Consider the following 12,839-nt stretch of genomic DNA (forward strand, 5'->3'; position numbering starts at 1 on the left):
GGGGGAAGAGTCACCTTTACTTACAAGTGGCATTTGCCTAGGCACCAGGGAGTCTGCCGACAACACGAGCCCAACCCTGAAATGCAACTCTTCCCACAGTGGGCGGCGGCCACTCTTCATCTCTAGGATTCGATTTCCCCAGAACCTTGCAGGGGGCCTGAATCTGTTCTAATTTAGGCAGAAGAGAGCACCACCTACTGAACAATGAAGCAGCAGCAGGGGTCTGGCCCCCAAGAACCCCCTACCCCACCCTTGGTTTGGGAAAGCTGACTTGCGGATGGCTGCGACAACAGACCTAGGATCTAGCAACGGAGCCTCCTGCGAGGGTGAGGGGCAGCCCCAAGCCAGCATCCTGCTAAGGACGTTCTGCTCTCCCTCTTCTCACCAGAAATGCAGGTAGAGACAACTCAGGCAAGTTAATGTTCTCAGAGTCCTAGGAACTCCATACGAGGCATGGAGTACACTGACTGGCTGAGAACCCCCATCCCTCACCTACTCAAAGGGCTGCTTAATAACTCATTCTCCAGCTTTCCAAACTGAGAAAGATACAAACCAATTAATTTCCAAACTTCTAACTCTCTCCACAGATATCTTCAGTTTTCAGAACGTCTTACCCACTCTTCTCGTCAAGGTCACCAGGACCCTTAGGCTGCCGAACTGAAGAGTCCGCAGCCCCTGATCCAACTTAGTGTTTCCTCCTCCTTGAAACCCCTTCTTCCCTTGGCTCCTTGGACCCTGAGCTTTGCTGGCGCCCCACCCCGACCCCTGCTGCTGCTCCTTCTTGGTCTCCCTTGGTTCTTCCTCATCTCCCGACCTCAGGTTCTCAGCCCCCATCTCTCCTCCAACTACCCTAGTTCCCCGGGGGTCCTCATCCAGTCTCACGACTGGAAATAACATCTATATGCCAGTGACCTCCCCAATCTGTCTCTCTCGCTCAGATCTCTCCCCAGAGCCACTCAAAAACTCCCCTCAGACGCCCAACACGCATCTGAAACTTAACACGCTCAAAAGCAAACTCCTGACCTTCTACCGCAGACCTGTTCCTCCCATCTCAGTAGATGGCAACTCTACCCGTCTAGTTGCTCAGGCCCCAAACCTTGACCCTTCTTTCTCTCCTATCGACCTCCAAATCCCTTGTACCCCGACAGCTCCCACTACTGCTGAGATGCTGCAGTTCCCCCCTGACTAGACTCCTGGCCTCAGCCCTGGCCCCTCCCGTAATCCATTCCCAACAGTCTGTACAGGGGCGTCTGAGACCCTAGGTGACGAGCCCCCTCCCTGCCCCAGGTATTCCCCCAACCCCATCTCCCAGCTCCTCTCACTCAGCTCAGTCACAGCGGCAATCTTGCTCCCTTCCTAAAGCAGCACGCTCCTGGCACGGGGCCTCGTGCTCCAGGACCAGCGGTCTGGAAGAAAGCTCATCCCCAGAGGTTTGTATGGCTTTTTTCTTACCTCCTTCATGGCTGTGCCCAAACACCATCATATTTTAAAATGTAATCCCTGATCCACGCTAGTATGCCCTATTCCTTTTCCCTGCCCTACTTTTCTCCACAGCATTTATCACCATATGCTACACTATGTATTTTTACTTACTTATGTATTGTCTGCCTCCCCTTGCTAGAATGTACTGTTTTATTCATTGCTGCCTTATTCTTCTAGCTCTTAGGACACGGTATAGCTGGCCCATAGTAGGTGCTCAATTAGTATTTGTTGAATGAATGAAAAAGTTGTGAAATTGTTAACACCTTACATTTGGATAGTTCTTTATAATTTACAAAGCACCATCACAAGTACTATTTCATTTAAACCTATCAGTTAGGTGATATTGCCCTGTTTTACTGGAAGAAAACAAAGATCCCAGAGCTGTGTGGGGTACAGTGGAAAGTACCACATTATACTTGGGTGGGGAAAACTCTGAGGGTGACCATTTACGGAATGCCCACTAGGTATCAGGTGTTGTGCTAAGCACCTCACACATATTTAGAAACCTCACTGAAGCCCAATGAGGTGGATAAGATCCCCATTAAAATTGAGGAAAATAAGGAGGGAAAGTAATTTACCCAAGTCACACAGTATAGAGGAGCGGGGATCCAAAGCCAGACTCGCTGTGTTTCTACACATACTGCAGCACACGCTGCTCCCACATCTAAGGCACAGCCATCACCAAATGATCGCTGGGTCTACGAAAGCAGGAAGCCCTGGGGGGAAAGTCCACACCACCCAGCTCCCCACAGGAAGACTCACAGGTGGGGCTCTACCTCCCAGATATACCCTGAATCTGGTGTCAGTGGACTGACCCTGAATCTACTTTTGTGTCCACACTGCCAGTGCCAGTCGAAGCCACCACCGCTGCTCGCCCAGGTGACTGCAATCGCCTCCTGGGGCAGCCGTGAGAATAGGACCTCCAGCTACCAGGAGAGAAACCGACCCAGGGCCCCAGCCGCTACTCTGAAATCCATGGCCATGTCTGTGCCAAGGCCACACTTTCTGTGAGCTGCTTCTAGCCGATGACGAACACAGTAGGAAGGCTACGGTGGGCCTCCTCTTGACGGCCAGCTCTGGCCTGAGGACCCTGTGATGGCTCCGCACAGCAGACTAGGGTGCTTCCATCCAACATTTCCTCCCGCTCTTGTTCTCTCAGGGTCAGATCCGCACTGAGGCCTGATGGTTCTCCCAGCCTCTCCCAGCTCCCTGCGCATTTTCTCTCAAAGCTTATTTCCCTAATACAGTCCTTGCACTTTTAAACCCACCTTTGCAGCTGCTTCTTGAGCCAGCACACCTCCTAACTCACCTCCCTGCTTCCCTTCCTGCCTCTCCACAAGCTCTTCCCCACAAGTAGCCAATGACTGTTAAAGATGGATGCCATCATGTCATCCTGTGGACACAGCCCTGTGAGGAGAATGGGAGCCAGTAGGGGCCATGAGCTGTGAGGCCCCCGGTGCGGCCCCGCCCGCCCTCTCCCTTGCTCACGGTGCACCAGCCACACTTCCCTTCTCGCCTGAACTTATCAAACGCTCTTCCACCTCAAAGTCTCTGCCTGGAGCACCCCACCCCGCCCGCTGCAAGGCTGGCTCCTCCATGTCATGCAGTCTCAGCTCAAACGGCACCAACCTCAGGGAGGGAGTCACCCGCACCCCCGTTACCCACCACCCCATTTCCTCGCAGAACTTGCTGCTACCTGAAATGTTCCTATTTATTTGTCTATTGCCTGCTCCCCCCACAAAACGTCAGCTCTTTGAGGACAGGGATCTCGCCTCGTCTCGCTCCCAGAATGGCACGTGAGAAGACTGGACACCCTCAGACGCGCTTCTCACCTCTCCCTCCATGCTGCTGATGCGAACCAGCTCGTTGAGGATCAGTAAGGCTCCGTGGATCCGATCATCGCGATTCATGCCCTTCTCCTTGGCCAAGGTCTCATCAAACCCCTTCTCTGCTTCCTCAAACGTGTGCTACAGAGAGATACAGAATGCCTAAACTACCCAACGTCCAGAGTTAGAAAGCAGCCCCACCCATCTACATTGGGGGTTCTGAGGTTACCATTCCTGCTAAGGGCCTCGTGCCAGTGTCACCAACAATCCCAACTCATTGAGCTCTCTCGTTTCATTTAGCTTCAACTCTCACAACAATACCACGAGGGAGACACCACTACCGCCCCTATTTAATAGAGAAAAAACAAGAGGCTCAAAGAAACTAAGTGACTTGTCCAAGGTCACAGAGCGGCCAAGACGAGAACCCAGGTCTCCAATCCCAGGTTCCCATGTTCAGGGCTCTTTCTGTAGGACAGGGGTCCTTAGCAGGTTCACTTGGCAGCAGCAGTCAGCACAGGACTCTCGATACTACAGGAACACTGGCATCTCTCCAGAGACGCCCATATTTCTATATTTTAACACCTCTGAAAAAAGATGTCTTATAATTGTTGATAAGAAGGCAGTGAGTTTAACTGGCACTATAGTCTCACTCTTAGTGGTACATAAAGCAATGGTGTGGCTATTGATAAATCTTTGCTTTTATGAAAAACAATAAAATAACTACTGATTCATACTGCGCTTAAAAAACCATGGGAGACCAAAGCAGACAGGATACTTGCTCTTTGGCAAGGGGCCTGCTGCTGCCCTGTAGGCCCGATGATACTCTACGCAAATGTGCTTTGCTGGAGGTTGGAATGGAACCATCTCCTCACCCTGTACCACTGTGGCTTCTGCATCTCCTTTGGCTCCCGCTGGGTGGTGAGGATCAGACAGGCACGAAGGGCAGCAACAGCTCCCTCACGGATGGCCTGTTTGGGGTCCCACACGGCCACAAAAATATTGTCAAAGAAGGGCTGCACTTGCTGGAAGAAGAAGGTGGGGACGCTGATGGCCAGCTCACGAAGAACCAGGACCTGGGAGAAAAGGCACAGAGAACTTTCATCTGGGTCAGAGTCTTGTTCTCTCAGGAACACAGCCTCCTGTCATCCTAGAGCCTACATACACTAGCAAAAGAGCACACTTGCCCACTCTTCCAGCTCAGAAATTCTGGGGACCTAGGAAGGAGAGTGAAATTGATCAAACATCTCAGTGTTCATTATCCTAGGGTGTTTAGAGGCAGAATGCTTGTAACGTTAGTACACAAGTTCTGAAAGGGCAGACGTGTTTAATGCTTTGTACACTGCTCTACTGATAGCCTAGAATGCGCCCGAAATACAGCAGGCATTCAATAAACATTGTATTGAATGAATGAATAATCCTGTTTAATATTTAATCTTGCTATTATTTTCATCTGACCCTGGAAAAACTGAAGGTTCAGAGGCTGCCCCAAGTTACAGAGTGAGGAAGTAGCACCAGGGTCCATGTGTGGGCCCCTCACCCAGGCCGGCTCCCTCCTTGTGGTGCTGTCCCTGTCCCCGAAAGAGGGAACCGACTGGAAAGGATCCAACTGAAGCTTCTGATCCCCATCACATTCATTCCTAGATTCTCTCTCTTAAGGACAGACTCTCCCCCATCTCACAGCCTGGATTCCTAGCCCATCAAACCAGCCTCTTTCAGGGATGAGCCTCAGAAAGCAATGAGTATGTGCGTCTAGAAGAAGAGGGTAAGAAGCCAGCACTTCCTCAATTGAAGAATAGCCAACGGGAAAGAGGAAGTCTGGACTACGCACCAACCGATCAATAAATGACTAAAAAAGGCCTGGGAGAAGGCAGATCAACTCTCCCAGCACGGGGAGTGAGTCCCTCCCCGGCTCCTCTCTTCAGCCCAGTACTCCCATTTTCCCACAGGATATGGAGGGACCTTGACAGAGGGATCCTACAGATAGCACGGTTGTCTGAGGCTTTGTAAGCCTCTTGGCTTGTGGCTTCTTCTCTTGACTACAGCTGAGGGGGTGCCTTCTGCCTGGGAGGCATTTTTGATTCTGGAAAACTGGAGTTCAGGATAAGCACTGCACAGAGGGCTGCCTCTCAAGCAACAAAAGAGGACGTTAAGCCTCCTCTTCAGGTACGGAGCTCAGGGTGAAGAGAGAAAGGGATTCAGGACAGAACCGAAGGCCACCAAGAAGCCTAGTGCCTTTGCCTGGAGCGTCCCCTCTCATTCTTTGCCTTTCAGGGACCTGAGCACATCGTGTGAAGGACCCCGACATGGAGCCACCACTCGCCACGCACTCACAGCCGCATGTCTCCGGCCCTCGTTGCGGTCAGCACCCAGCCATTCCAAGGCTCGCTTCACCTCAAACTCCACATACTCAGCGGTAAAAGTGTCCCCTGCCATGGCGAGGCGACCGATGGCCTTGGATGCCATTTCCATGACAACTGGGTCATTGGAGGGGAGGAGGTTCCGAAGGTAGTTAGCAAATCTTCCGATTCGGGTGGCATTCCCACCTTCCACTCCTATGAGGCTGGCTGGAAAAGAGAGGAAAGCAAAAGGTGAGGAAGGGCACATGCTGTCCAGGAAAGTATACTGCCTTCAGAGGAAAGCTAGCCAGTGACCCCCTCCTTTTACTTTAAGAGCAGACTGCAATTTCCAGACAGTAAGGATGCAAATAATTTTCATCTTAACCAACAGATTTCATATTTGTGCCAGAACTACTTATATAAAGCAAAATAACCTCATTTTAGTATACATAATTTGTTTTCCCAAGAAGAAAAGGAAAACAAACTGGGTCTGAATAACAGTTCATAGGATGGAAGACCAGTTCCTGGAGGTTGAAAATTACCTGCCTTTCATTCACTGCACCCCAACTCTACTTTTCTATTCGTAAGCCCCACTATGCCAAACTTTGCTCTACAGAGAAGCCAGAGCCTGCATTTTTGCAGTGGAAAGAAAGCAGGCTTCTAGTTTCAGTTCGGGCACACTGGCCCTAGAAAAGTCGCTTAACAGTTCTGAGATTCCATATCTGAAAAAACCTGCTTTGTCGATGTCCCAGGACTATTGCTAGAATTAACAGCTGGAAAAGTACACTGAAAGCCACAAGCCTCCTTAAAATTCATTAAACAAATGTGAACTAAGTGTCCAGTAAGAAGCAGACCCAAGGTGCAGTAGACACAAAGCTGAAGAGTCCTTTATTCCCAGTTCTCACCTTACCAGAAACTCTGTCCTTACCTATGGCCAAGATGCCACCTTTCCTCTCATTGGCATCTGAGCTGGAAACCAGTTCAAAAATGTGATGGTTCAGCTGATCATAGAAGCGAGTAGACTCTTCTTGACTCATCTACAAAAGAAGATGTGCTCAGAACAGTTTATAATGGCTCCCTAGTGGTGGGGTGGCTTCCAAAGACTAGGACCCGAGAGGCAGCCAGGAGGTACAGTTCCAGCCAAAGATGACATGGCTACTGCCTATTTCTATAGTTTTAAACTGAAGAGCAATTCATCGGCGTATTTAACAAATACTTATCGAGTATCTACTCCTTTGCAGGACATGTCCCGTCCTAGATTCTACCTAGTACCAAGGGTATAAGAATAAACAAGACATTGTCCCTGACCTCAAGTCTGGTCTCTATTTAGAAAGCCCCAGGACTTCCCTGGTGGCACAGTGGTTAAGAATCCGCCTGCCAATGCAGGGGACACGGGTTCAAGCCCTGGTCCGGGAAGATCCCACATGCCACGGGGCAACTAAGCCCGCGAGCCACAACTACTGAGCCTGCGTGCCTAGACCCCGAGCTCCGCAACGAGAAGCCACAGCAATGAGAAGCCCCCGCACTGCAAGGAAGAACAGCCCCCGCTCAACGCAACTAGAGAAAGCCCGCGCACAGCAGTGAAGACACAACACAGCCAAAAATAAAAATAAATAAATAAATAAAAATTAAGGGAAAAAAAAAGAAAGCAAGCAAGCCCCAAACAACCAACTCGTCAAACCCATCCCAACCACTGTTATCAGGCAGAAAGAGTGGAAGGTCTGGAATGTGGCATGAAAAAGAAAAAAAACGAAAAGAAGCAGCCGACTCCTAAAATATCACAACATAGGAAATGCCACAGAAATGTGTAACCGCAAAGGAACCTGCCCATTCTACAGACGTGAGAAATCGGTGCCTTTCTAAAATGGAATCTCTGCATTTTCCGAATCCTCACTTAGCTGTCAAGAGGCATCTAAACCAGGGGTGGTATATGTCACCCCAACACTCCATGATGAACGGCCCCGAACCACAGCAATCCCAACCTCTCGGAGCTCCATGGTGACATAGTGCTGGAGCTCCTTGGCGGCTTTGGCCCTGGTCTCCTCATTCCGGCTCTTCAGGCCACAGGCAAACTGCTGCAGGACGCTCACATTGCTGGATGCGGTGGTAGCTGTGGCAGCGGCGGCAGGGCCGGTTCCAAGCATCTTGCCCTGAGGTTCTTCGGAGAGAAGCTTCCTTTAATATTCTGAATAACAAACCATGGCGATGAACTCATTTATGGCCCCAGCTCCTCAACACAGATCTTCACCCTATCCACGTCAGGCTGGGGATCCTAAAAAGGTTGGGATACCTCACTAAAAAACATGCAGAGAGACTTGATTCACTCAACAATGACTGATGTTTAAAAGAGGCAGCATAGGAGAGAGGGTCAAATTATGGGCTGTGCTGCCAGATACCTGGGTGTGAATCCACAGTTATATACCTTGAGGAAAGATACTTTAGATGTCTCAGTTTCCTAAACTGTAATAAGAGGATAACAGCACCTAACTCATAGGATTGATGTAAGGATTAAATGAGTTAACACACTAAACAGTTAAACAGTTAAAAAGTGCTTAAAATAGTGCCAGGCGCACAGTGAGTTCTGAATAGTTGTTAGCTATGATTATCATTATGACTACTACGTACATGGCACAGAGTCAGGTACTAGAGGTGGGGAGGTAGAGAGAAAATAAAGCATGCCTAAGACTGTCCTTTTCCTCCAGGAGTTCATTTTAAAGAGGGAAATTGATTATTACTCTGTAGCAGCACTGCCCAATAGAAATACAAGCCACAAATGTAAAAATAACTTTAAATTTCCTTGTAGCCATATCGAAAAGGTAAAAGAAACAGGCAAAATTAATACATTTTATTTAATCCAGTACATCCCAAATATCATTTCAACATGTTATCAATATAAAAATTATTGATATGTTTTTCTATTCTCTTTTTTGTACTGAGTCTCCAAAATCTAGTGTGCATTTTACACTTAGGGCAATCTCAACTTGGACCAATCACATTTCAAGTGCTCTAAGCCACATGTGGCTGATGGTTATTGTATAGGACAGCGCAGTTCTATAGAACATTAGGACTTGGAATGTGCTCTAAAAGAGACTGATTCGTTTCTCAGATCACTCATTCCTTCCTCAGTTATGTCCTGTCCCTTCCCTCAATAAGCTTACAGTCTAGGGGGAAATACAAATAATCAGACGACCACAATAAAGTGGCCATGATAGCGCTCTGGCAGACTGCTATCACAGTAACATATGCACCTTTCCTAGGTATGTCCGGATTATATCAGAAAATCAAATTTTCTTATTTTTCAAAGAATTTGTGAAATGCAGAGAAAAAAAAACAAAACAGGGAATAATTGGCTCTGAAAAGCTTTTAAATACTCCAGTGCCGAGAAGAGTGCAGAGGGAAGTGTCAGCCTTCAGGGCAGAGGAAACCCAAGGACTCCAGAAGAGAAAACCACAGAGTGTGTGCGCTTGTCTGGGGGATGGAGGCCAGCAAGGGATTTCCAGTCTCAGGAAGGAACCAGCATATCTTAATAAGGTCTAAGGCCCACAGGCCATCTGCTCCAGGGAGAATTCAATTAAAATACTAGAAGTTAAATCCGAAGGGTCTTGGCGAGGGCTTACAGAAGTTAAGTCAGGTGGGGGCGGGGGAAGCTCGGATGGAACCGAGCTCACCTCCAGGGAATGGGTCCTTGAGAGGCCTCCACGGTGGACCGCAAGGGGCTGATACTGACGTTGGTCCTCTTTGAGGACAATTTGTAGGGGGCTCTGAAGAAGGGGTGACTGATGGGCAAGGAGACCCAAAGGCGCCCCAGCAATACAGGAGCTGATGGGCCGGCCTTCGTGGCGCCAGAGACGCACAGCAGGCTAAAGGGTTCGGGGGTTTCCTGCGGGTTCGGGAGGAGGTGGGCGTTGCCTCGGGGGTGCGGGTCCAGGGCTCAGGCGGCGCCCAACTCCGTGGGGGCCAGTACCGAGGGGACCCCACGTCCCAGACGGACGACTTCCCGGGGTCCCCCCACGGACCAGGCTGACCGTGGGTCTGGAAATTCCGCCGCCTTGGAGGGGTCGGTGCCAGGTCCCAGACTCACCGCGCGGCTTCGGCGAAGGCCTCAGCTGCCGCCGCCAGCGCCGGTACCGCCGCTTCAGGCCCCCGACCCCACCACCCGCCTTCCCCGCTGTCCTCTAAGCCGGGAGGGAGGGAAGGCGGGCTCCCAGCCCTAAGGACCAATCGACGGGCGTAAGAAGAAGATGGACTGGAACCTCGGCCAATAGTCATTAAGGAGAAGTGAGGCTTCGGGACCCGGCTTCTCAAGGGGGCGGGGACTGTTCAAATAGACAAACCCCGTGGCCAGTGGCAGGCGAAAGGAGGCTTAGGTCCACTCGGGAGAACCAATCAGTCGTGAGTTGACTTCAGTCACTTCCACGCACACATCCGGTGCATCGTTACTATAATTCCCCTCTGCACCTGGGCCGTGGAGGTGCGCATTCCGCTGTCTGGGTACCGTGGAATGGAACCACGAGGCGGTAGGCGGAGGTTCGCGACCCCGCCGGATTTAATTTTCGAGACCAGAGTGTGAGCGATGCCAGCGCCTTGTAATCACTGGAGCAAAAGAAGTGGAATTTTCGGACTAGCGCTACTTGTGCATCCGTGATTTCTCTTTTGTGAAATGTAATACGCATTTGAAAGCGTTTTTAGATTTCCCCACTTTTCCAAAATTATCTGGCTCACAAGATCATCCACGAGAAACCGTAGACAAGTTTTAGCTAAATAAGCTGCTCGTAAACAAATAATTTCAAAGTAGTATCATTTAAAAAACATCCTTTCGAAAATCAATAGCAAAAATGGAATTTGACTGCATCTCTTTTTTAAAAAAATCACGGTCTGTTTATTATAGTAAGCACTGAAAATTCCTAAGTACCTCACAATAGGAGTCCGATTAAATAAAATATAGTAATTTATATTAAGGAAAATGTAGGTAGCCATTAATAATCGTAATGTAGATGAACATTTGCTAAGAAGGAAAAGGGTTCACAATTATACCATGTAAGTATAATATAACCTATTAAAAATGTATATGTTTCTTATGTGTCTATGTTCACATGGGGAAAATATACAACTAAGATGTAATGGAATTTGGGGAAGGCATATTTTTTCTTTACACATTACCATCATTTACTTTTTTACTTTAATTAAATAAAAAGTGTTCGTTGAAGAGGTGTGAGTTTCCAGAAGTACTAAATTAGCAAATAAAAGAGGTTTGGTAGTGTTCTGTGGCTAAAAAACGCTTTGGCAGATTTAAGAGAAAAAGAAGTTATGACTACTTTTTTTTGATGTGGACCATTTTTAAAATCTTTATTGAATTTGTTACAATATTGCTTCTGTTTTATGTTTTGGTTTTTTTGGCCATGAGGCATGTGGGATCTTAGCTCCCTGAGGGGATCAAACCCACACCCCCTGCATTGGAGCGTGAAGCCTTAACCACTGGACCGCCAGGGAAGTCCCATGACTACTTCTTTAGATTTAGAATCTTTACATTGATTCTTCTGTGAAATAATTGTTCCTCTGAATTTCATACTTTTCACTTGTTTTCAACATCTCTATATTTAGTCGTTAAACATTTTTGAATATGTAATACATTCACTATTCAAATCTCAAAATAATTAAAAATTATGCTTATCATTATAAGTCTTGCTCCACCCCTGCCCCTTCACTACTTATTTTCTTAGTTCTTATGTATCTCTAGATTTTACATTTTTTATATTTCTATGTAAATAAAAGACAAATATAAATATATATTCTTTTTTCCCTTTTTTGTTACGCTATATACACTGTTCTGTACTTTTTAAAATTCTAGGATACCTTGGCTTCCCTGGTGGTGCAGTGGTTAAGAATCCGCCTGCCAATGCAGGGGACATGGGTTCAAGCTCTGGTCCGGGAAAAACCCCACATGCTGCGGAGCAGCTAAGCCCGTGCGTCACAGCTACTGAGCCTGCGCTCTAGAGCCCGCGAGCCACAGCTACTGAAGCCCGCGTTTTGCAACTACTGAAGCCCACGTGCCTAGAGCCTGTGCTCCGCAGCAAGAGAAGCCACCGCAATGAGAAGCCCATGCTCGCCGCAACTAGAGGAAGCCCGCGCGCAGCAACGAAGACCCAATGCAGACAAAAGAAATAAATTAAATAAATAAATTTATTTTTTAAAAAATTCTACGGTATCTTAGAGTTCTTTCTTACTGTATAGAAGGCTTCCTTGTTCTTTTGTTATTCTTATAGCTGCATAGTGTTCCATCACATGGATATATCATAATTTATATTTCCATTTCTCTGTTGATGGACACGTGTTGTTTTCAAATTCATGCTATTACTAATGATGCTGCAATGAATGCCTTTGTAGATATATAATTTTATTCCCTGGCGGCTATACAAAATAGTACCAAAAATGCGATTATAGGGTCAGAGGGTAAATGCATGTGTAATTCGATGGATATTGTCAAATTCATCTCTGCAAGGGAGGTATCAATTTTTACTTCCACCAGCAATATATGAGGTTTTTGTCTCCCTAAGACGTGGTATGGCCCTGTTTTCTAATTAACAATCAAAGATGGTTTTATAGCGATAGTAATCAGTGCATTTATAGGTCTCTTTTCAGTTTACACAGAGCTTTCTTGTCCATTATGCTAAAATAATAACTAATATTTATTGAGCACTTACAAGCTATCAGGCATTTTGGCGGACCTTATAGAGTAGTGGCTAAAAGCATCTTGGAGTCAAAACTAACCGAATCTGAAACTTAGCTCCAACATTTACTGACTATATGAGAAAGCACTTATGTACCTATTTCCTTATTTATAAAACTAGAAGGATTATAATGCACCTACTTCGGTAGGTGGTATTGTGTGGGTTAAATGCTAATACCTGTAAAATACCCAAAACACTGTATGACACATATGAACAGTCAGCAAATGCTGTCACTGCTGTTCCTGAACATCTCTATGAATGAGGCAGTTCATATTGTTCCCACTTTGTATAGGAGTAATCTGATGTCCAGAGGAATTGGGTCATACAGTTGGTAAGTGGTAGAGCCAGGATTTGAATATATCTGCTTCTTCCTCTTGCCTGATTCGGCAGCATTGGATATTCAGGTTTGGCCAACATTGCAAGTACGTGCTGGGTGGTGGAGTTGTAAATGTTTAACAACCAGCTGG

The 12,839-nt window shown here is 47.4% G+C and overlaps 1 protein-coding gene across 4 annotated transcripts in view; it reads right to left on the reverse strand.

The window, feature by feature from the left end:
* The window catches only part of MTOR (mechanistic target of rapamycin kinase), a 116,734-nt gene extending 106,890 nt beyond the window's left edge, over positions 1–9,844 (reverse strand). The window contains exons 1-6 of one of the 4 annotated variants that reach the window (XM_032626690.1): positions 9,726–9,844; positions 7,627–7,802; positions 6,573–6,681; positions 5,640–5,872; positions 4,181–4,381; positions 3,315–3,449 (exon numbers count right to left, since the gene is read on the reverse strand). In XM_032626690.1, coding sequence (XP_032482581.1) covers positions 3,315–3,449; positions 4,181–4,381; positions 5,640–5,872; positions 6,573–6,681; positions 7,627–7,788 — 840 coding nt within the window. In that variant the 5' untranslated portion in view covers positions 7,789–7,802; positions 9,726–9,844. Of the gene's footprint in view, positions 1–2,126; positions 2,135–2,447; positions 2,453–3,314; positions 3,450–4,180; positions 4,382–5,639; positions 5,873–6,572; positions 6,682–7,626; positions 7,917–9,725 lie in introns of those variants that run through there. The other 3 variants (XM_032626680.1, XM_032626700.1, XM_032626710.1) reach the window with 3 other exon arrangements.
* Positions 9,845–12,839: the final 2,995 nt, after the last annotated feature.

This window comes from Phocoena sinus, chromosome 1 (genome assembly GCF_008692025.1).
Source record: "Phocoena sinus isolate mPhoSin1 chromosome 1, mPhoSin1.pri, whole genome shotgun sequence".
NCBI classification, from domain to species: domain Eukaryota; kingdom Metazoa; phylum Chordata; class Mammalia; order Artiodactyla; family Phocoenidae; genus Phocoena; species Phocoena sinus.